Source organism: Macaca thibetana, chromosome 6 (assembly GCF_024542745.1).
Source record: "Macaca thibetana thibetana isolate TM-01 chromosome 6, ASM2454274v1, whole genome shotgun sequence".
NCBI lineage: Eukaryota > Metazoa > Chordata > Mammalia > Primates > Cercopithecidae > Macaca > Macaca thibetana.
The window spans coordinates 70,954,669-70,980,739 of NC_065583.1; the positions used below are offsets into that span (position 1 = coordinate 70,954,669).

The 26,071-nt window shown below is 35.7% G+C and overlaps 1 protein-coding gene across 7 annotated transcripts in view; it reads left to right on the forward strand.

Annotated features, from left to right (window-relative positions):
- TMEM232 (transmembrane protein 232) overlaps window positions 1–26,071 on the forward strand; it is a 318,910-nt gene that overhangs the window by 154,850 nt on the left and 137,989 nt on the right. For all 7 annotated transcript variants that reach the window (XM_050793059.1, XM_050793058.1, XM_050793063.1 and 4 more), the window contains one exon: window positions 2,620–2,798. In XM_050793059.1, coding sequence (XP_050649016.1) covers window positions 2,620–2,798 — 179 coding nt within the window. The remainder of the gene's footprint in view (window positions 1–2,619; window positions 2,799–26,071) is intronic.

Genomic DNA, 26,071 nt, shown 5'->3' on the forward strand with positions numbered 1-26,071 from the left:
TACTAAATGCTAAGAATATCTGAGCAAATAAAAGACATTCTGTCTTCTCCAGTAGTTTAGAATCCATAGGTGAGATATGCAATTACAATATGATACAATACATTAGGCACAGGGGCACCTAGCTAGCCATGGGGATTCAGAGAAGGATTCCGAGGAGAAAGAATGCAGGAGAATGGATAGAAGCCAGGTGTAGTGTGGAGTTATTTTTGGACAGGAAAACTTCTGGCTAAGTGAAAAGTTTATACAAGGGCTAGAAGATTAAATGAAATGTGTATTCTAGAACTTCAAGTAGTTTTGTCTGTTTATAGTGTATTAGCAAGAGGGGTGGGAATAAAAGAGTGGTGATAGATGTGTTCAAAATGATGTCATATTAGAAAGACAGTAATTACCTGGCCATGCGATTTGGAATTTACATAGGGACAAATGGCAATCCTTTGCTGAGTTGTGAGTAGAGAAGTAACATAATGAGATTTAGAAAGGTCAGTTTGCACAACATGGATTAATAATGGTGAAGCAGTAAATATAAGACAGGAAGATGAAAGAACTAGGAAGCTATTACAGTGTTTATTCTCAGAGCTAACCTTTTCAGATATCCTTCCATTTGAAATATTCCACCAATATCTTCCTCTGCACTTTTCCCAAATTTACCTATTGGACAAGTCTTGTAAACTCATACTTTCTCCAGTCCTTCCCTTACTCTTCTAGCCCTCATTGATCTCTTGCTTTTGTGATTGTTATATCAATGGCCATCATCTTTTCATTTAACAGTTACCCTCTAATTTCTCTTACAAATTATTCTAGTCTCCCAGACATGCCAATTACTTGAAGACACAGATTATCTTTTTCTCACCTTAGCCAAGACAATTCACAAAGACAATGGTTTAAGAAAAAAAACCCAAACCTTAAATTTGGGCTTTTTTATTATATTCCAAACGTTCAGTGCAAAAATATTAATGACATTCATTCAAAAAACATTTTTTATATTATATGTTATTTCAAATATTGTGATATCTCAATTTTAATTAGTAAAGTTCCTATAAGGAGAAAGTGACGTTTCAAAAATAATTGGCTGCTTAACTGTAGCTTCCTACTTCCAGCTTATACTTTCTCTCCTAAAGTTCCAATAATAGAAAAGGTAGATGATACCTTAAGATTGGAAACTGGATATATGCCTTCCTCCTCCTACTTGTAAAACATGTACATACTTTCTCTTCTGCCTCCTCTTTCTTTCAAACTCTTTCTTTCAAACTCTTTCTTTCCTATGAATCAAATGGAAGGTCATGACTGGAAAGAAAAGTGTTTGTGTAAATTGGAGAGACTGTGCTGCATGGGACAGGATTAGATCAGCCTTTACCTGCTCTATCATTCATTCAACAGCTGTCTGATGCCAGGGAGCTTTCTAAGCAGGTTCAAGTTTATATGTTCCCTTTTATTATTCTAAGTATATATAATAAAATCTACATAGCAGGATTGTAGTGAGAACTAAAGTTGGACGACATAGTTGGTACCCCCATGTGTACTAGCTATAACCATAATAATGATGATGATTAACCTGCATTATGAAAACTAGATTCATTTGGAAAAGTTGAGGATTGTGACTTTTCAGGTTGTGCTTCTATCTTTATTCAAAAAGGGCAACAATCATCAATGGACTGTCACCAGGGTTTTGGAGAAAAGTGCAATATGTAATTTAAAGGGCTTTAAAACTCTTTCAGTTCCCTTTCTGAACCATTTCCTCTTCTTGTTCTTATCTGCTTCACATACTCATTATTTTCATGTTGCTTTTTGACTAAGTTTATCTCCTCTTTGATAACTGTATTATTTTATTCCCCAAATTTATTTCTCCCACATCTACCTAAATTGGAATTCCTTTTTCCTATTACTGCATAGAAATATACAATATCTAGGTAAGAAATAATTACCATAAAGAGTAAATAGAAATGTCTTTCTCCTTTCTCTAAGGAAAATACATATTTTGAAAGTGGAACTTGATAAAGTATATAAATTGCTAATTGCTGTGTAAGTTCTAGGAGTGTCTTAGAGTTTTTAAATCTCTGTTTTCATTACTTTTTCCTATATTCCAATTGATATTTCACTATTATTAAAGTGATTTTTTCAGCTTATAATTATAACAGTAGTTTTTGTATGCTTTTCACATGATTTAAACATTTTCTTCTTCGTTCAAATACCATGTTTCATAATGTTTGACTTTTTTAATAACAGGAAGTATTTTTCTGGTTTTTCTACTTTATTATAAAAATTCACCATGGTGGTCTGTGTTCACATTCCTTTGAACAGATTCCTCTTTACTTGAATTCTAAGAATTTGTTTTGTATATGTAGTTCACAGTTTACCAATTTAACTTTTAAATTTCTGAAGTATACCAGTTAGGTGCAGTGTTGCTTTTCATGTGGTTAGAAGTTTTAAAGTGATCTGTGGTCTTTTTTAAATGTAAAGGAGAGAAAGCAGTGAAGGGTCAGAAATTTCCGCAGCTTAGAATTTCAGACTTTAGAATCTTATTATGAATTATGGTAAAATTGGTTTCTTCTTTTTCACACAATCTTACTTTAGCAAGGCGAATAAAATGATAATTCCCAAAGACTTTTTCTTTTTAAACAGGTGATCAAGTAGTCTGGACTGGTTACTATGGCTTAGTGTATAACCTGGTGAAAATTTCATGGGAATTTCAAGGAGATGAAGAACAGGATGGACTTAGAAATATAATATGGCAAACATTGCAGAAAACAAAGGATTATGAGAAAGACATACGAATCCAAAATGCAATCAATATCGCTCAGGTAAGGTAAAACGCTAGGCAATAAATATGTACATCTATCATTAGGAAGCATGGTTGTCATTTCTCTCCATGGTAAAAGGAATGTCTACATTCAGTGAGTATTAGCGACTTACAGCTGAAAATAATATTTTTAAAACTTAACACTGATCTATTTTTGATTAAAGATAGGAGAGTTGAGCTCTAGATGATAGTGTAAAGGCCTCCAAAAGTCTGTAATAGAAACAGAATTAAATTCATTTAACACATCTAGGGAAAAGTACACCTCAGTAAGGGGTGATTCCACCATAGAACTCTAACTTGGTGGGAAATTGTGATAGAATGTTAGGTACACTAGATTGAAGTAACATGTTAAGCCGTGATTCTTTTTCTCTTTTCTTGATGAAGACGTTTAGAAAGTAATGGAAGTTTTAAGGAGCATAACACAATCCTCTAATTTGAGGGCTATGTTAGGATGAGCTGTGAAAGAACTGTGTAGGGGTGCTTTTACTACCTCATAGCAAGGGCTGCCAAAAGAGGCAGGCTGTGGGTAAGATTCAAATAGTAGGGGTAAGGGGCGGTTTTATGATGTAGCTTTTTATGATGTTAGGAATCCAAAGACCTATTCTCTCACTTGGGCATTTCCTCCCTTGTCTAGTTCAGTGACCAGAAATACCAGGAAGAAGGCTGAACATAGCCATATTATGACACTAGACTAGAGAAAGGGTAAAGGCGGCCCTAACTTCAGAGATTTTAACACACATAGAAAATGAATAGGTAAAGGTAAAAGTTCCTTTGCTGGGTTGCCCACTAGCTCCAAGACTCTTCCCTCTCCTCTCAGCCTGCTTGACTACTATATTTATATTTATATTTAGATATTATACTATATATAAATCAACCTGTATCAGCTAGCCTTCTAAATTATAATTTAGAAGCTTAAAGGGTTTATAAAGACAATTTCCCTGCACACGCTCTCTTGCCTGTTGCCATGTAAAACATGCCTTTGCTTCTCCTTCACTTTCCACCATGATTTTGTGGCCTCTCTAGGCATGTGGAAATGTGAGTCCATTAAACCTCTTTTTCTTTATAAATTACCCAGTCTTGGGTATTTCTTCATAGCAGTATGAAAATGGACTGATGCAGTAAATTGGTATTGATAGAGTGGAGTGCTGTTGTAAAGATACCTGAAAATGTGGACACAACTTTGGAACTGAGTAACAGGAAAAAGTTGGAACAGTTTGAAGAGCTTAGAAGAAGATAGAAAAATGTGGAAAAGTTTGGAACTTCTAGAGATGTGTTGAATGGCTTTCACCAAAATGCTAATAGTGATGTGGACAATGAAGTCCAGACTGAGGTGGTCTCAGACGAAGATGAGGAACTTGTTGGGAACTGGAGTAAAGGTCACTCTTGCTATGCAAGGAGACTGGCAGCATTTTGCTCCTGCTCTAGAGATCTAGGAACTTTGAACTTGAGAGAGATAATTTAGGGTATCTGGCAGAAGAAAATTCTAAGTGACAAAATGTTCAAGAGGAAGCAGAGCATAAAAGTTTGAAAAATTTGCAGCCTGCATCCCATTTTTTGGGAAGGAATTCAAGCCTGCCACAGAAATTTGCATAAGTAGCAAGGAGCCAAATGCCAATGACCAAGACAAAGGGGAAAATGTATCCAGGATATGTCAGAGACATTCCCAGCAGCCCCTCCCATCACAGTCCTGGAGGCCTAGGGGGGGAAAAAATGGTTTCCTGAGCTGGGTCCAGGGCCCCCCTGCTTACCGCCGTGCATCCCAGCAACTCTAACCATGGCTAAAAGGGGCCCAGGTACAGCTCAGGATGTGGCTTCAGAGGGTGCAAGCCCCAAGCCTTGGCAGCTTTCATGTGGTATTGGTCTTGCAGGTGTGCAGAAAACAAGAATTGAGGTTTGAGAACCTCTGTCTAGATTTCAGAAGATGTATGGAAATGTCTGGATGTCCAGACAACAGTTTGCTTCAGGGGCAGAGCCCTGATGGAGAACCTCCCCTGCAAAGCCACAGGGGACAGAGCTGCCCAGGCTGCCCAGCGTCAGCATGATCTGGAATGGACATGGAAAATGAGATGATTTTAGAACTTTGACCTTGGGGGACTGTTGAAAGGGTATGATTATATTTTGAAATGTGAGGACATGAGATTTGGGAGGGGCCATGGGTGGAATTGTATGGTTTGGCTGTGTCCCCACCCAAATCTCATCTTTAATTGTATGGCCCATAATCCCATGTCCAGGGAGAGACCCAGTGGGAGGTAATTGAATCATGGGTATGGGTTTTTTTCCACATTGTTCTTGTGATAATGAATAAGTCTCACAAGATCTGATGGTTTTATAAAGGCCAGTTCCCCTGCACATGCTTTCTTTCCTGATGCCATATAAGCTGTGCCCTTGCTCCTTTTTCAACTTCTGCCATGATTGTGAGGCCTCTGCAGCCGTGTGGAACTGTGAGGCCATTAAACCTCTATTTCTATATAAATTACCTAATCTCAGGTATTTATTCATAACATAAAAATGGGGTAATACAATAAATACTAGAAAGGAATTAATTAATCTATTTGTAAGCACTAGCCATTGTTTTGTGTGCTAGCAATACAGTTTTAGACAAGCAGATAAATATTGTTTTAAATATAAAGTTTGGATCAAGGAGACTGACAATAAACTTGCAAATTAATGAATTAAAATATCAAATGGTGCTATCTATACTATGAAGAAAACAAAACAGGGCAAAGCTACTGGAATGGGATCAGCTAGAGTAGGGAGTGGATGTTTCAGTTGGAGCAGCCAGAGAAAGGTTTCCAATGAGGCATTATTTGAAATGAGACCTAAATAATAAGAAGGAAGTATCCATAAAAAATATACCCTGGTAGTGAGTTTATGGATACAAAAATGTGTCCTACAAAATGTGTCCTCTAAGAAAATAATTAGTTTGGTGTGTTAAGAGAGCAAGAAGACCACGTGTGCTGGCCTCTGGTAAGGGAAGGAAAGAGTGGTAAGAGATGCAGGTGGGCAAGGAGAGTTGTTTTAAGATGGCAATAGTAGCGTATAAGTAGTAAGCTCTGGGAATAATTTTTTAAATGTTTGTAAAATATAAGAAAAAGTTTCAGTGGGAAGTACATTTAGAAAACTAAAAGCATGCTATAAAAAGCATAGAACTGATAAATCCTAAAATTGTTTCCTTGGGTAAAATAAAAATAATACATAAACTGTTTTAGACTAGCTAATATAATGGAAAAATGAGGGAAACTTTTATTAATCACAAAATCCAGAGGGTAAAGGGAATGTGATTATAAGAAAGTAATTTGAAAATGATTATAAAAGGATCAGTTTACAACTGTATGCTAATATGTGTGAAAATATAGTACAATAAATGATTTTCTAAGAAAATATAAATGATGAAAATGGATTGAAAAAAGGATATAAAAATCTTAACAAACAAGATTTAGAGAAATTTGCAAGTGACCTACTAGATTTGTTCATATGAATATCAAGGATAAGACGAAGATATTCATTAGTATCGCTAATATTTAACATAGTTATTGACACACTAACCTGTGCACTCATATTTAGCAGGTAACTGAATATATGTTGGGTCATAACTGGAGAATGTTTAAATCAAGTTTGTCGTACCAAAGCAGTAGGTGAGAGTAGCTTAAACACTTGGGAACAGAGAAGAAAATAATTCAGTTTAAATTCCAACTCCACACAATATCTTTATACAGATGAGACTTGGAACAAGTTATTCCTCAGCCTTAGTTTTCTTTTTTTTTTTTACGAGGGGGGGGAGTATTTCTAATGCTCACAGACAGGGATAGTAACTGAAAATCACATAAGAGACAGGAAAGCTGAGTGATTTTGAGAGCACAGACCTACAGCAAAGGTTGCCTGGGTTCAAATGGCTGTTCTACCACAGAATATCTAAGTGACCTTGGGCATATTTTTACCTCAGTTTCTTTCTCTGAAAATGGGGCTAAGAATAGTATCTAATGCATAGGCTTGTTATGATGACTAAATGAATTCATGTTATAAAACATTTAAAGTTTTTGGTAAATAAATAAAATATACTGAGATGAAAGTTATTTGTTATAGTCTAAGTTATATTACTTCTCAATATTTCTAGAGATTATGATTTATTATTGTGCTGTTAGAACTATAAGAGGAGAACATTTGCTTTTAATAGAAAAAAATTCAACAGCAAATGTTGATGAATTTCAGCTGAAGAAAGTGAAAATAACATAGCAAAATATTTGGAGGAAGTAGAGATAAGTAAGCTATGAAGTAAACCAATGAAATTTTTTTTTTTTTTTTTTTGAGACGGAGTCTCGCTCTGTCTCCCAGGCTGGAGTGCAGTGGCGCGATCTCCACTAACTGCAAGCTCCGCCTCCCGGGTTCACGCCATTCTCCTGCCTCAGCCTCCCGTGTAGCTGGGACTACAGGCGCCCGCCACCGCGCCCGGCTAATTTTTGTATTTTTAGTAGAGACGGGGTTTCACCGTGTTAGTCAGGATGGTCTCGATCTCCTGACCTTGTTATTGTGGTGGTTTCTTACAGGTGTGCTAACTGAGGCAAGCTACAAATCTTCATGAAACTATGAGATAGCAGGCTTGAAAAAAGTTTACAACATTGATGAAGTAGACATAGTTTAGGGATTTCACTAGTGGCTTTATCTGTTTCTAAAATAGGTAGGGAAAAATTGGGTTGGTATTTTCTTTTCAGGCAATGAGAATAGGTGGCCATCCTGATCTCTACAGGTCCAGCACTTGCCATTCCCCTGACTAAGCAGCCTGAAGAGAAGAGTTGATTTGTGGGAAGAGTAATTGTTCTGTTCTGGGTTTATGCCTTTTGGAGACATATATGAGTATGCTGACCAAGTGTTTTCCAATTTGCCCAAGTTAGCATGGGTTCATGACTGTTGTCCCAGCTTTCTCACTAGTAGTAAATTAATTCACTTTCAAAAGTTTCTCAATTTGGATGGCAAATTATTAATTTATGTTACTTTTAAGTTTTCCATTACACAATATGTTGCAAATCTGGACTTGCCAATACTAAACTCTTTTTGTTAAAGTTTAAATATATTTTACAGCTTCTTGCTTTTTCTAGCTCTGATTGAAAGAACATATGTATTTTTCTTCATATTCAAAGAAAACCATTTTGAAATTGGCCATTCATTCTTCATAAAATACACATGATTTTCCCAGTGATGCTTTATCCATATGGCATCCTATGATATTTCAGAGTGCCAACAAACACTTTTTTTTCTTATGTCTTATTTTGAGGCAAGTTAATCTGTTTGTAATCAGGAAATACACATTTTTTCTGTCATTGAAAATTTCTGGTTATTTCTAGCTTTCACAGGTGCAATTATCCTAATATTCCTAATGTCCTGTTTTTAGATAATAATTATGGATACAATTAATGTTAATAGGTAGGAAGGGCAATTAATAAATTTACTCTGCCCAGTTTATTATCAAAGCATATGGATGGGCCATTACTGGCAACCCCAAATATCTATACTCTATATACTTCATAGAAAATAAAACCCTAAACTCTTTGTTTTTTAACCGTAAGTACAATTTGGAATAATAATCATCAAGGAGTATTATCTAAACATAAGAAATTCATGATTTTCTCCAGATATTTTGGTTTTGTTTTTTTTTTTTCACAGAAAAAGACAATCACAGAGCTGCCCACTTGAATCATAGTGTCTTGAATTTCATGGACGCGCTTTTATGCAACTGTGCTTCAGCTTTATCCTTGGTTTTGGATTAAGAGCCCCAAAATAAAAGAAAAACAAAGAAAATTAATATATTTATTTCAGTGATGGCCACTATATCGCCCAATATCCCCATTATTGGGATTTAGGAAATAAATCCTCTTTAGTCTCATGCACTCTATGAACCTTATCACTAATTTTGTGTAAACTGTTTGTTGGACCTTAACAAAATTATAGCCTAATTTTTGAACAATTCTAACAGAAATAGAAAATGGAATATAGTCACCTCACCCAGCCTTATTCTTTTCTTTTTATTCTATTTCCATGATTCTTTCAATTACTTGTATTACTCTCTAGTCTTATAACTATTTTTATATGCTACTGTCAAATCAAAAATGGATTGTACTGTAACTAAGTCAACTCAAATTTATCATTTCTATAATTAGAATTCTATTTATATGCCATTTTCAGAGCCAATCATTTGATATAAGATATTCTTTTTTCTTCAAGATTTTAGTAAATATCTATAGATAATTACATTTGAAATTCATAAGTCAATCAGACATAGCAAATATATTTTAGATATTAGATACCAGCAAAGACCTCATTACTTGAGTAGTCAGCGCTGAGAATTAAAGAATAAACAAACACATAACCACTATCTGTGCTAATTTGTTTTCAATGCTTAGTCACAAGACATTTAAAGGGTGTTTTCGTTCATTTTAAATATCAAATGAAGGGGAGAAGTTATCTTTTCTCACAGACAAATCTAAATCAGAAATTGTCTAAAAGCAGTTATATTGATTTAGGCATAGTATATGTTTAAGAAATATGTTTAATTTGCATTGAATACATTAACTAAAACACACAGTTAACTCTATGCCTATTTTATTTAAAAGTTAGAGATGGAGACATTTGGATTATTAAACAATAGCCATATGATTTATGGACATAAATGATAAAGTATTTAACCTAGTGACTTTGAAAAAAATGACTTAATTTAGTTTGAATTCCCTTACTTAATATTAAGACACTACAGATATATAAAGTACAAAATTATATAAAAATTTTCACCAAAATCAGTAAAAATATGAAATAAATATTTATTGAGTATTTACTGTGTCTATTCAGCCTAGCTGAATTCTATGCAAGATGCAAAGAAGTGTAAAACATAACCTTTACACATAAGCTTTACTGTCTCATCCAGAAAGCACATTCTCCAGAAATAGACAAAGATTAATACAAAGAGGACATAATATATGTGGCTACCGCATCAAAGTTCATGGCACTCAGTAGGAGCCCAGATAAATGTTTGATCCGTAACTTTTTTTTTAATATTAGTGGGAATGTAATATTGTCCTCTTCAAGTATTAAATAGTACTTGAGGTGGAAATTTAAACTATAAGTTGGATTACATGATGCAAAGTGGCAGGGTCAAAGAGCATCTTGCAGATAAGAAAATGTCTTGAGCCATGCAGAAATAAGAACACTGTGAAAAGAACATTGTAGGTTGACTTGCCTAGTTGAGAAAATAGCTTGGACTGAGTACTCGTGGGCATTAAATCTGGAAGGTTTGTGTCGATTACCAGGCTAAGGTGATGGAGACTTAGGTGGTTTCATGGCAACAGAAATGCTAAGTGGAGGAATTAGTTGTGTGGGAAAATTGTTGGTTCTAATTGAATTTTAATTGTTTGGTAATTTATGTTGGGTAAAACTTATATGTACAATTTCCTATAACTTTTTAAAATAATGAATTATTGCTTTGGAACTCACAGTATGTTGTTAGAGTAATTATTCCCAGTTTATTCAATGCTCTCTACAACCACAACTTGCATCATTCCCTCCACAGTCAAATTCTTGGCTTGACTATATTATTTGATTTACATAATAGGCTATAGCAAATCTTATACAAGGAGATATTTAAAAAATATTTACACATTGGGGTCTTCCCTCTCTTATTCTCTTGGAATCCAGTAACTGCCATGTCAATAAGTACATTATCCAGCTGGAAGATGACAGACAATGTGGAACAGACACGCCATTTTAACCAATTTACTCCCATCCACAACCCAAGCCAGTCCCCAACTGACCTAAACTCTGACCACAGACACAAAAATAAACTCAGCTCAGACCAGCAGAACCATTCTCTGTTCCCAGCTCAAATTGCTGACCTGGGAAACTATGAGCTAAATAAGTGGTTGTGTTAAGCCTCTTAGTTTTTGGTGATATTTTTACATGCAAAAGAGTTTTTGATAGAAAGCTGCATAAATGGGATTTCAGTCTGCTATATTCTTCAATGTGAATATTGTTTCTTTCATATGTATCATGTTTAAAAAGACATTTATAATGTTGCTAAGATTTGATATTCACTGTATGCCACATGATACACAGTTTATGTGCATTAGTTACTTGATTCTCCTAAAACCATATTTATATTTTTTTTATACTCACACATATACACACACATTATGGTCTTGATCTTACAGCTGAGGAAATTGAAACTTTAAATAAGAACAGTTTTTTTTTTTTTTTTTTTTTTTTGCAAGGCGAAGTAACTTGACTATGGATACATAGCTAACTATCAGCAGTGCTTGAATTCAAACTCATATGTGCTACTTTGATGGCCAGTGCTTTTAAACATTTTTCCCAGTGAGTTATTCCCCATATGAAATTCTTGAGTTATTTTAAGAAAATCTACAAAAGCAAAAAATGAATATTAATAAGGGTAACAAGAAGATAAAAAGGATTGTTAATGTTTCTTACTACATAAATTTTATGTAATAATTTTGCTTCTGGCTTCATTATATTTCCTTACCACTTTTTCTTTGTTCTGATTCTTCATTTACATTTTACTCTGCTATAGTACCTATGGCCCTCTGTACGTTGCTTTATAATTTTAATAAAATGGTAAATACACATGCACAGATAAAATAATGGATGATTAAAGCTGGGATTATAACCAGCTATGAAAATATGAGAAGATCTGAAGGGCTAAATTTTTTTTTTCAGATTTATTGGCTGGAGCTGGGTAGCATAGCGTTCACCTGACTGTAGATTTGGGCTCAGCATGGATTGCTGGACAGCCAGTCTCATTGATATAATGTGAAAAAGTCATTGTGATTTAAATTCGCATTTTCTCAGCGATACAAATATAGTTGAGTATCTTTTCACTTTTGATTCACCATTTAAATTTTCTCTTTAGTGAATTGCCAGCTCAAAAATTGTTTCTTTTTTCTCTTGGGTTTTCTATTTTATCAGTTGTTTGGAGATCTTTGTAAATTCTGGATATAACTTCTTTCTTTAATGATTAGTCAACACTACTTTTGTTGCTATTGCTGAAATTGTTCCAGCTTTGGCCATTGGAAAAATTTTCAGTTTGTTCCTTGTGAACCTTTCACATTATCCTAATCATTGTGTTGATAGAATATAGGATATATTCAATTTCAAGCTATTATGAATAATCGTGCTATAAACATTTTTGTAATATCTTATGATGAAAATGTTTATGTATTTCTGGTTGACCCATATGAAATGGCTGACATTCAAATGGCTTTTGTTGTCCAAAACTGTAATTTCATATGGCTCAATCTAGTATTGGGTATGGAAGAGGAGAATGACTGGATCATATGGAAGGCCTATATTAAACCTTAATAGCTCATGCCAAATAGCTTTTTAAAGTGTTTGAAAGTTCTTGTTGCTACACAACTGTTATGGGTTGACATGTGTAGCTCTCAAAAAGATATATTACAGTCCTAATTCTACTATCTCAGAATGTGAATCAAATTTGGAAATAGGGCCATTGTAGTTGTAATTAGTTAAGACAAGGTCATACTGGAGTAGATGGGCCCCTAATCCAATCAGATTGGTGTCTTTATAAGAAGGCAATCATGTGAAAATAAAGACACAGGGATAGAGCCATGTGGAGACAGAGGTAAAGACTGGAGTGATATGTTTGCAAGCCAAGAAATTTCAAGTATTTTCAGCCATCACTAGAAGCAAGAAGAGAGGCGTGATTCTTCCTCAAAGCCTTCTGAAGGAACCAGCCTTATCGACACCTTCCTTTCAGACTCCTAACCTCAGAAATGTGACATGATAAACTTCTGTTCTTTAAGTCACACATTTTGTGGTACTTTGTTCTCACAGCACCAGGAACTAATACATAATCCTTGCCAATACAAAAAAAATTTCAGCCTGTTTAATGTAGACATTCTGATGGATGTATAATAGCTTTCATTGTAGTTTTAATTTGCATTCACTTGTGACTAACGAAGCTGAGCATCTTTTTGTTTGCTTATTGGCCCTTTTGATATTCTTTTGTATAAATTGCCTACTAGAAATTTTGTCCCATTTTTAATTGGAATTTTTTCCTTTTTAATTTGTGGGAATTTTTGTATATGTTATAAACCAGCTCTTTGTTGGTTTTAAAATATTTTCTTCTACTTTTTAGTTGCTTTTCATGCTATTAATAATTTAATTTCATGAATAGAGCTTTAAATAAATTTAATAGAGCTATTAAATAAATCTGACAAAATGCCATTCATTTTATCAAATTTATCCCTTATTATTAGGGTCTACTTGTATACTATTTAAGAAACATTTTCCTACCCCATGGTCAGAAAGATATCTTTCTATATTATCTGTTGGGAAAAATGGTTAAGATTAGGATTAGGTTTACAATTGATCTGAAATTGATTTTCTTTTTTTTTTTTTTTTGTATAATGTAAAATAAAACTCTATTTTTTTTTTTTTTTTTTGTGATTATCCAATTGACCCAGAAGCATACATTAAAAACTCTGTAAAGGGGAAGAGCCACAATGGTTGACTAGATGTAGTTAGGAAGACCTTCTTTCACGAAGTTACTAGACCATTAAGAAGATTGGCATATTCTGAGCAGATCTTTGGAAGATGTAAGAGTGGACAGAGGAAGAATGCAGACCTTGAGCAGCTGGGAGGAAACTGGGAACCCTGCATGGGATTGCCAAGAAACAGGACTCATTCCTGGCCCCAGAGGGCCCCGAGAGGTGGGGTGAGTTTAACAGGCATGGGTTAGCCCACTCTTGCCATGGACCTACAGAATCCTAGCTGCAGGAGACCCCATAATCCCCACGGACATTTGAGCTGGCAGAGATAGTTGCTTGGAGAGTTGGAAGGGTGTTGGCAGTGGATTTGGTGTGAGAATGGCTGTCGTGGAAAATGGCCAGGGATGCCCATCCTCCAAAGTTTACCATGCTTCTCTAGGTGTCTTTGGCCTTTGTTGACTGTTGGACTTGTACAGAACAGGGCTATCTTACCTGTGGGATGAGGCTAGTCTTATCTGAGCATCCCTTTGTCTGCTGGCCTCTCCCCGGGTCCCTGCCTTACCACATTCACTTGCAGTGCAGCCTCAGATGCTTAACTGAGGTGCTTCCTAGAGGGTACCACCGTAGCTCCTTTGCCTGAAGACCCTGCCTAATAATTGGAGAGTTCTGCAGATGGGCTTCCAGTAACACCCACTTATAGCCTTCCCCTACTGCTCTGCTGGTTATGCTTTCACCTACAGCTTTTCTCTACTGATATTCTGGCATGAATGTGCACATGGACCTCACTGCCACACAACCATTGGTGCACATGTACATGTACAGACCTTGCCATATCACTGCCCTGATGCTACTGGTACATAAGAGTGGGCCCCACTGCTACCACCCCAATGAAGCACTTCTGCTGGCATCCCCCATCAGAATGATGTTGCCAGCAGACCAGACAAGAAACACCTTGGCCACTCTAACACAACAGGCACCCAACTTCAAGTAGCTAGAGAACAGAGGCATGGGCATGGTCCCAGCCACCTAGGGTTAGAGCATATAGCCCACAATTGCTGGTCTGCGCTTTGGCTACCTGAAATAATTCAGAAACAAAACAAGTTAATGGGACCAAACATATACCACAATTAAACCATCAAGGAAATCAAAATATAAAAGCAAAAGCTGATCCAAAGCACAGCAACTTCAAAGATTAAAGAAACATCACACCACACAAATAAGAACCAGTACAAGAACTCTGGCAACTCAAAAAGCCAGAGTGTCTTTGATACAGTTTAGATCTATGTCCTCACCCAAGTCTCATGTTCAGTTGTAATCCTCAGTGCTAGATATGGGGCCTGATGGGAGGTGATTGGATAATGGAAGAGATTTCTAATAGTTTAGCACCATCCCCCTAGTATTGTTCTTGTAACAGAGTTCTCATAAGATCTGATTGTTTAAAAGTGTGTAGAACTTCCCTTCTTTTTCTCTTTCTCCTTCTCCAGCCATGTAAGATATGCCTGCTTCCCCTTTTCCTTCCACCATGATTGTAAATTGCGTGAGGCCTCCCAAGAAGCCAAGCAGAAGTTACTATGCTTCCTGTATAGCCTGCTTAACCATGAGCCCATTGAACCTCTTTTCCTTATAAATTATCCATCTCAGGTATTTCTTTATAGCAGTATGAGAATGGATCAACATTAGTCTTCTTACCTCCAAACTACCACACTAGCTCTCCAGCAATGGTTCTTAACCAAACTAAAATGGCTGGAATGTCAAAGATAGAATTCAGAATCTGAATGACCAAGGAGATCAACAAGATTCAGGAGAAAGTTGAAATCCAATCTAAGAAATCTAAGGAATTCAGTAAAGTGATATATGAGCTGAAAGAGGAAATAGCCATTTTAAGAAAGAACAAAACTGATCTGATAGAGCTGAGAAACTCACTAGAAAAATTTTATAACATAATCAGAAATATTAACAGCAAAACAGATCAAGGTGAGGAAAGAATCTTGGAGCTCAAAGATGAGATCTTCAAGTCAACTCAGTCATATAAAAATATATAAAAGAGAATAAAAATAATGAACAAAACCTCCAAGAAATATGGAATTATGTAAAGAGAACAAACCTATAACTTATTGGCATCCCTGAAAGAGAGGGAGGCAAAGCAAACAGCTTGGAAAACATATTTAGAGGTATTGCCAATGAAAATTTCCTTAACCTCACTGGAGAGGATGATATTCAAATTCAGAGCACCTATGTGAGATACTATTCAAGATGACCATCATCAAGACTCATAGTTTATCAGATTCTCCAAGATCAATGTAAAAGAAAAAATGTTAAAGGCAGCAAGAAAGAAGAGTCAGGTCACTTACCAAGGGAACCTCAACAGGCCAACAGCAGACCTTTCAGCAGAAACCCTACAAGCCAGAAGAAATTGGGAATCTATATTCTGCATCCTAAAAGAAACAAAATTCTGTCAGGCGTGTAATCCCGAGGCTGAGGTGGGTGGATCACCTGAACTCAGGAGTTCAAGATCAGCCTGGGCAACAGTGCAAAACTCTGTCTCTACTCCAAATACAAAATATTAGCTGGGCGTGGTGGTGCATGCCTGTGGTCTCAACTACTCAGGAGGCTATGGTGGGAGGATTGCTTGGTCCTGGGAGGCAGAGGTTGCAGTGAGCCGAGATTATGCTACTGCACTCCAGCCTGATTGACAGATTGGAATGCCTGAGAGAGAGGAAGGAAGGAAGGAAGGAAGGAAGGAAGGAAGGAAGGAAGGAAGGAAGGAAGGAAGGAAGGAAGGGAGGGAGGGAGGGAGGGAGGGAGGGAGGGTGGGAGGGAGGAAAGGAAAGAGAAAGAGAAAGAGAAAGAGAAAGAGAAAGACAGAGAGAGAGAAAGAGAGAGAGAAAGGGGGGGAGGGGAGGAAGGGAGAGAGGGAAGGAAATTCCAACCAAGAGTTTCGTATCTAACTGAACTAAGCTTCATAAGTGAAGGAGAAATAAAATCATTTTCAGACAAGTGAATACTAAGGGAATTTGTTGCCACCAGACCTGCCTTACAAGAAGTCCTTCAGGGAGTGCTAAACATGGAAATGAAAGACTGTTACTGCGCACTACAAAAATGCACTTAAGTACTTAGACTATTTATGCCATAAAGCAACAACACAATGAAGACTACCCAACAACTGGCTAACAACACAATGACAGGATCAAATCCACACATATCAATATTAACCTTGAATTTAAATGGACTAACTACCCCACTTAAGAAGTACAAAGTGGCATAAAGAAGAAAGACCAACTGTATGCTGTTTCAAGAGACCAGTCTCACATGCAAGGATACCTATAGGTTCAAAGTGAAAGGATGGAGAAAGGCCTATCAAGCAGATGGAAAATTAAAGAACAGCAGGGGTTGCTATTCTCATTTCAGGCAAAACAGATTTTAAACCAACACTGATAAAAAGGAAAAGAAGGGCATTATGTAATTATAAAGGGATCAATTCAACAAGAAGACTTAACCATCCTAAATACATATTTACCCAACACTCATGCACCCAGATTCATAAAACAAGTTCTTAAAGAACTACAAAAAGACTTAGATAACCACATAATAATAGTGAGAGACTTCAACATTCCACTGACAGATCATCAAGGCAGAAAACTTAACAAAAATATTCAGGACCTAAACTTGACACTTTACCAAAAGGACCTAACAGAAATCTACAGAGCACTCCATCAAACAACTCCAGATTATACATTCTTCTTATCTGCATATTGCACATACTCTAAAATAGACAAGGTGCTTGGCCATAAAGCAATTCTCAACAAATTAAGGGAAAAATACAAAATCATACCAATTACACTCTTAGAGAATAAAAATGGATATCAATACCAAGAAAATCTCTCAAAACCATACAATTACAAGTAAATTAAGCAACCTCCTCCTAAATGATTTTTGGGGGAACAATGAAATTAAAGCAGATATCAATAAATTTTTCAAAACTTATGAAAACAAAGATACAACATACCAGAATCTCTAGGACATAGCTAAAGCGGTGTTAACAGGGAATTTTATAGCACTAAACACCCACATGAAAATGTTTAAAAGATCTCAAATTAACAACCTAACATCACACCTAGAGGAACTAGAAAAACAAGAGCAAACCAACCTCAAAGCTAGTAGAAGAAAATAACCAAAATAAGAGCTGAACTGAATGAAATTAAGATGCAACCCTCCCTCAAATAAAACCCCCAAAATCCATACAAATGATCAACAAAACGTCTATGCACACAAACTAGAAAACCTAGAAGGAATGGATAAATTCCTGGAAACACACAACCTCCCAAGGTTGAACCAGGAAGAAATCAAAACCCTACATAGACCAATAATAAATTCTAAAATTGAATCAGTAGTAAATAACCTAACAACTACAAAAAGCCTTAGACCAGATGGATTCACAACCTGATTACACCAGATGTAAAAAGAAGAGCAGGCATCAATCATATTGAAACTATTCCAAAAAATTGAGGAGGAAGAAGTACTCCTCTTTACCTCATTCTATGAGGCCAGAATCATTCTGATACCGAAACCTGGCAAAAACAAACAGAAAAAGAAAACCTCAGGTCAATATCCCTGATGAACATTGACCCAAAATCTTCAACAAAATACAATCCTAACACATCAAAAAGATAACCCACTATGATCAAGTAGGGTTTTGTATTAGTGAGGGTTCTCTAGACGGAAAGACCTAATGGAATAGATATATATGTATCTAAAATGCAGTTTATTAAGTTTTAACTCACATGATCACAAGGTCCCACAACAGGCCATCTGTAGGCTGAGGAACAAGGAGAGCCACTCCAAGTTCCAAAACTGAAGAACCTGGAGTAGCGGGGAATTGGGGGCAGACAGCATCCAGCACGGGAGAAAAGTGTAGGCTGGGAGGCTAGGCCAGTCTCTCTTTTCACGTTTTTCTGCCTGTCTGTATTCTAGCCTTGCTGGCAGCTGATTAGATTGTGCTCACTCAGATTAAGGGTGGGTCTGCCTTTCTCAGCCCACTGACTCAAATGTTAATCTCCTTTGGCAACACCCTCACAGACACACCCAGGATCAATACTTTGTATCTTTCAATCCAATCAAGCTGACACTCAGTGTTAACCATTGCAGCTTTATTCCTGCGATGCAAGGTTGATTCAGCGTATGCAAAACAGTAAATGTGATTCGTCATAACAGAACTAAAAACAAAAACTACATTATCATCTTAATAGATGCAGAAAAGACATTCAATAAAATTCAACATCTCTTCATGTTAGGAACCCTCAACAAACAAGGAATTGAAGCACATACCTCAAAATAAGAGTCATCTATGACTAATCCACAGTTAACATTATATTGAACAATTTACCTGAAAGCGTTTCCCTTGAGAAACAAAACAAGACAAGGATGCCCACTGTCACTACTCCTATGCAACATCATACTGGAAGTCCTAACCAGAGCAGTCAGGCAAGACATGAAATACAGCCATCCAAATAGGAAGAGAAAAAGTTAAATTACTTATCTTACAAGATGATATGACTCTATATCTAGAAAACCCATAGTCTATTTCCAAGGACTTTTAGATCTCATAAAGTACTTCAGCAAAGTTTCAGGATACAAAATCAGTGTACGAAAATCACTAGCATTCCTAAACACCAATAATATCCAAGCTAAAAGACAAATAAAGATGCAATACCATTCACAATAGTCACAAAAAGAATAAAATGAAAAGGAATACAGCTCAACAGGGGAAAAAAAAGATATGAACAAGAATTACAAAAGACTGCTAAAAGAAATCAGAAATGAGACAAATGGCAAAGCATTTCACACTCATGGATACAATGAATCAATAATGTTAAAATGGCCATACTGCCCAAAGCAATATGCTATTGAACTACCAATATTTTTTCACAGAATTAGAAAAAAAAAAATCTATTCTAAAATTCATATGGAACCATAAAAGAGCCAGAATAGCCAAAGCAATCCTAAAGAAAACAAAGCCAGAGGGATTACACTACCCAACTACAAACTATACTACAAGGCTACAGTAACCAAAACAGCATGGTACTGGTACAAAAACAGACACATAGACCAATGGAACAAGATAGAGAACCTAGAAATAAAGCTGCATACCCACAACCATCTGATCTTTGATGAAGTTGACAATAACAATGAGGAAGGGATTCCCTATTCAATAAGTGGTGCTAGGATAACTGGCTAGCTATATATGCAGAAGACTGAAACTGGACCCCTTGTTATACCATACACAAAAATTAACTCAAGATTAATTAGTGACTAAAATGTGAGACCAAAACCTATAAAAACCCTAGAAGAAGACCTAGGGAATACCATTCTGGATATAGGCTCTGGCAAAGATTTATGCATGAATAGGTTTTCATTCTCTTAATTATGTTTAATGATAAATTATATATTTGCAGATATACATTAAGTGTATGAAGATTTGAAATAGAGGTTTCATATTTCTCTTGAATATGAATATATAAGCTTGAATAAGTTTGAGTCATTATTATGAAATTTTACTTATTATTTCTACCAATGCTTCTTATATTAAAGCCTGATTTTTTCATATTAGTATATGTACATTAGCTGCCTATGGATTAACATTTGCATGAAATGTATTTTTTCATTGTTTCTTCTTAAGCTTTTTATGTCTTTATATAAGATATGTTTCTTTTAAGCATGGTATTTTTAACCACAATAGTTGAAAGACAATCTTCACCTTTTACTTGTATATTTACATGTAATGTAATTTTTGATATATATTGTTTTATTATTTAACCAACCTATTTTATTTTATCGAGGGCATTTTTCAGAAAGTCTTATTTTCTTGTATTAATCAAATATTTTTATCATTGCATTATTTTCTCTATTAGTTTGTTAGTAATTTGTTACTCTACATATTGTGGCTATTTTCAGAATTGCAATATGCCTCATTAATTTATTAGAGGCTAACCTAAATTATTACTTTTACCACTTACTTGAAAATTCTAGAACGTTAGAATATTTATTGTTTTACACATTTTATTTCTACTTGTATTTTTACTACTCTAAACATTATTATTGTTTTAGACAAGCCGAAATATATTTTGTTACTATCTTATTCTTCATTTCTTTCTGTATTTTTATGCCACTATGTATGTTCAATTTCCTTCTATGTGATGAACCTACTTATGCATATAGAATTTTAGGTTGACATATTTTTAGCATTTATAAATGTAAAGTCATTTATTTGGCTTCTGTCATTTCTGTTGAGAAATCAATTGTCAGCCAAATAGTTCTTCATTTTAAATTACTGTATTTTTTCATTTCTCTGGTTTTAGGGTTTCCGTGTTGGGCTTTTAGAAATGTTAATAAGATAAATCCAATGTAGTTCTGCTTGTATTTTTCTTGCTCAACATTTGCAGAGTATGTGAATACTGTGGGTTGATATTTTTTCATCAGTTCTGGAATATTCTTTGCCATGAAGTTTTCAAATACTACTTCCACTCCATTGTCTCTTGTTTTCTCTGAGATTTCTATTACAAAAATGTTAGACTTGGCAGGGCATGGTGGCTCAAGTCTCTGATCCCAGCACTTTGGGAGGCTGAGGCAGGTGGATCACAAAGTCAGGAGTTCAAGACCAGCCTGGCCAAGATTGTGAAACCCAGTCTCTACTAAAAAAAAAGAAAAAAAAGTGCAAAAATTAGCCAGGCGTGGTGGCAGGCACCTATAATCCCAGCTACTCGGGAGGCTGAGACAAGAGAATCTCTTGAACTCTGAGAGTGGACGTTGCAGTGAGCCATGATCAGGCCACTGCAGTCCAGCCTGGGCACCAGAGTGAGACTCCATCTTAAAAAAAAAAAAAAGAGATTAGACTTTACACTCTGCCTTTTATTCTTAAGAAACACATTTCACTCAGTAAATGTTCAAGGCTTATTCATATTCTAGATTAGGGGTTGGCAAGCTTTTTCTTAAAAGGCAAAATAGTAAATGTTTTAGGCATTGTGGGCTCAGAGGCAAAATCCAAGTTATTATGTTGGTACTTTTAAAACCATTTAAAATGTAACCATTTATAAATGTAAAAATCATTCTTAGCTCTTAGGCTGTGGGGAAAAAAAAAAAAAAGAAAGAAAGAAAAAGGCTGGATTTGGCCTGTGGGTGGTAGTTTGCCGAACCCTGTTCTAGATTATCTTAAGTGTTTTTTTTTTTTTTTTTTTTTTTTTTTTTTTACTGTAGCATTTCCATATATATTTTAAAATCAACTTGTCAAGTTACATTTTTTAAAAAGCATGTCAACTTGGATTTTTATTGGGTTTTCGTTGAATCTAGAGTGCTATTTGGTGGTAATTGATACATATCATTATAATGTATAATAGGTAATTCATGGATATTTACATCCTGCCACTTTTTAAGGTATTTCCCAATTTTCATCAATAATGTTTTGTGTATTTCTAGCTGTTTGATATGTGTATTTTGTTGTAAAATATATATCATAAGGTTACAAATATATGTATATATAGAATTTGTACTGGTTTATACAAACATAATTTAGTTTTGTGTGTTAATCTTTTACCCACCAATCTTATTAAATTGTTTTTATAATCCAAAAGTTTATTTTTTACATAAAAATTCATGTTTTTTTGCAAGCATCATAAACATTTTTACATTTTCTTATCTTATTTTAATGGTTAGTCACTTTTAGTACAGGACTGAATACAAATGATGATGCTGGACATGTATCTTTTACGTGAGCCTCATAAGGAAGAGCTTTCAACATTTTCACATTACTTTTTTTTAAGAAATACCTCCCATAAATTAAAACTCACTTTTTCCAAGTTTAATAAGAACTTTTATTATGAATTCATATGGAATTTTACCAAATAAATTTCATGCATCTTTTGGTATGATTGACAGATTTTTCCATAATTCTGTTACTGTTGTAAATTATATTGTTTGATTTTCTTTTGTTGACCAATCATTGCATTCCTGGAATAAAAATAACATGGAGATGATGTAAATATTTCTCTATTTGCTTTAATAATACTTTAAGATTTTGCATTTGTATTCATGCATGTGATTGTTCCATAATATTTCTTTCTTATATTTTTAAGTTTTTATAGGAAAGTTATTCTTGGCTAATGAAGTGAATTGGGAAATTATATTTTTTTATTTTTTATTTATTTTTCTTGTTGTTTTTCTTTCTTTCTTTTTCTTTTTTTTTTTTTTTTATTATACTTTAAGTTCTAGGGTACATGTGCATAATGTGCAGGTTTGTTACATATGTATACTTGTGCCATGTTGGTGTGCTGCACTCATCAACTCATCAGCACCCATCAACTCGTCATTTACATCAGGTATAACACCCAATGCAATCCCTCCCACCTCCCCTCTCCCTGTGATAGGCCCTGGTGTGTGATGTTCCCCTTCCCGAGTCCAAGTGATCTCATTGTTCAGTTCCCACCTATGAGTGAGAACATGTGGTGTTTGGTTTTCTGTTCTTGTGATAGTTTGCTAAGAATGATGGTTTCCAGCTGCATCCATGTCCCTACAAAGGACACATACTCATCCTTTTTTTATGGCTGCATAGTATTCCATAGTATATATGTGCCACATTTTCTTAATCCAGTCTGTCACTGATGGACATGTGGGTTGATTCCAAGTCTTTGCTATTGTGAATAGTGCCACAATAAACATCTGTGTGCATTTGTCTTTATAGCAGCATGATTTATAATCCTTTGGGTATATACCCAGTAATGGGATGGCTGGGTCATATGGTACTTCTAGTTCTAGATCCTTGAGGAATCGCCATACCGTTTTCCATAATGGTTGAACTAGTTTACAATCCCGCCAACAGTGTAAAAGTGTTCCTATTTCCCCACATCCTCTCCAGCACCTGTTGTTTCCTGACTTTTTAATGATGACCATTCTAACTGGTGTGAGATGGTATCTGATTGTGGTTTTGATTTGCATTTCTCTGATGGCCAGTGATGATGAGCATTTTTTCATGTGTCTGTTGGCTGTATGAATGTCCTCTTTTGAGAAATGTCTGTTCATATCCTTTGCCCACTTTTTGATGGGGTTGTTTGTTTTTTTCTTGTAAATTTGTTTGAGTCCTTTGTAGGTTCTGGATATTAGCCCTTTGTCTGATGAGTAGATTGCAAAACTTTTCTCCCATTCTGTAGGTTGCCTGTTCACTCTGATGGTAGTTTCTTTTGCTGTGCAGAAGCTCTTTAGTTTAATTAGATCCCATTTGTCAATTTTGGCTTTTGTTGCTGTTGCTTTTGGTGTTTTAGACATGAAGTCCTTGCCCATGCCTATGTCCTGAATGGTATTACTAGGTTTTCTTCTAGGGTTTTTATGGTATTGGGTCTAACATTTAAGTCTCTAATCCATCTTGAATTAATTTTCGTATAAGGAGTAAGGAAAGGATCCAGTTTCAGCTTTCTACTTATGGCTAGCCAATTTTCCCAGCACCATTTATTAAATAGGGAATCCTTTCCCCATTTCTTGTTTCTCTCAGGTCTGTCAAAGATCAGATGGCTGTAGATGTGTGGTATTATTTCTGAGGACTCTGTTCTGTTCCATTGGTCTATATCTCTGTTTTGGCACCAGTACCATGCTGTTTTGGTTACTGTAGCCTTGTAGTATAGTTTGAAGTCAGGTAGCGTGATGCCTCCAGCTTTGTTCTTTTGACTTAGGATTGTCTTGGAGATGTGGGCTCTTTTTTGGTTCCATATGAACTTTAAAGCAGTTTTTTCCAATTCTGTGAAGAAACTCATTGGTAGCTTGATGGGGATGGCATTGAATCTATAAATTACCTTGGGCACTATGGCCATTTTCATGATATTGATTCTTCCTATCCATGAGCATGGTATGTTCTTCCATTTGTTTATGTCCTCTTTTATTTCACTGAGCAATGGTTTGTAGTTCTCCTTGAAGAGGTCCTTTACATCCCTTGTAAGTTGGATTGCTAGGTATTTTATTGTCTTTGAAGCAATTGTGAATGGAAGTTCATTCATGATTTGGCTCTCTGTTTGTCTGTTACTGGTGTATAAGAATGCTTGTAATTTTTGCACATTAATTTTGTATCCTGAGACTTTGCTGAAGTTGCTTATCAGCTTAAGGAGATTTTGGGCTGAGACAATGGAGTTTTCTAAATATACAATCATGTCATCTGCAAAGAGGGACAATTTGATTTCTTCTTTTCCTAACTGAATACCCTTGATTTCTTTCTCTTGCCTGATTGCCCTAGCCAGAACTTCCAACACTATGTTGAATAGGAGTGGTGAGAGAGGGCATCCCTGTCTTGTGCCAGTTTTCAAAGGGAATGCTTCCAGTTTTTGCCCATTCAGTATGATATTGGCTGTGGGTTTGTCATAAATAGCTCTTATAATTTTGAGATATGTTCCATCAATACCGAATGTATTGAGAGTTTTTAGCATGAAGCGCTGTTGAATTTGTCAAAGGCCTTTTCTGCATCTATTGAGATAATCATGTGGCTTTTGTCTTTGGTTCTGTTTATATGCTGGATTACATTTATTGATTTGCGTATGTTGAACCAGCCTAGCATCCCAGGGATGAAGCCCACTTGATCATGGTGGATAAGCTTTTTGATGTGCTGCTGAATCCAGTTTGCCAGTATTTTATTGAGGATTTTTGCATCGATGTTCATCAGGGATATTGGTCTAAAATTCTCTTTTTTGTGTGTGTCTCTGCCAGGCTTTGGTATCAGGATGATGTTGGCCTCATAAAATGAGTTAGGGAGGATTCCCTCTTTTTCTATTGCTTGGAATAGTTTTAGAAGTAATGATACCAGCTCCTCCTTGTACCTCTGGTAAAATTCAGCTGTGAATCCATCTGGTCCTGGACTTTTTTTGGTTGGCAGGCTATTAATTATTGCCTCAATTTCAGAGCCTGCTATTGGTCTATTCAGGGATTCAGCTTCATCCTGGTTTAGTCTTGGGAGAGTGTAAGTGTCCAGGAAATTATCCATTTCTTCTAGATTTTCTAGTTTATTTGCGTAGAGGTGTTTATAGTATTCTCTGATGGTAGTTTGTATTTCTGTGGGGTCAGTGGTGATATCCCCTTTATCACTTTTTATTGCATCTATTTGATTCTTCTCTCTTTTCTTCTTTATTAGTCTTGCTAGAGGTCTATCAATTTTGTTGATCTTTTCAAAGAACCAACTCCTGGATTCATTGATTTTTTGGAGGGTTTTTTGTGTCTCTATCTCCTTCAGTTCTGCTCTGATCTTAGTTATTTCTTGCCTTCTGCTAGCTTTTGAATGTGTTTGCTCTTGCTTCTCTAGTTCTTTTAATTGTGATGTTAGAGTGTCAATTTTAGATCTTTCCAGCTTTCCCTTGTGGGCATTTAGTGCTATAAATTTCCCTCTACACACTGCTTTAAATGTGTCCCAGAGATTCTGGTATGTTGTAGCTTTGTTCTCATTGGTTTCAAAGAACATCTTTATTTCTGCCTTCATTTCGTTGTGTACCCAGTAGTCATTCAGGAGCAGGTTATTCAGTTTCCATGTAGTTGAGTGGTTTTGATTGAGTTTCTTAGTCCTGAGTTCTGGTTTGATTGCACTGTGGTCTGAGAGGCAGTTTGTTATAATTTCTGTTCTTGTACATTTGCTGAGGAGTGCTTTACTTCCAATTATGTGGTCAATTTTCTAATAAGTTTGATGTGGTGCTGAGAAGAATGTATATTCTGTTGATTTGGGGTGGAGAGTTCTATAGATGTCTATTAGGTCTGC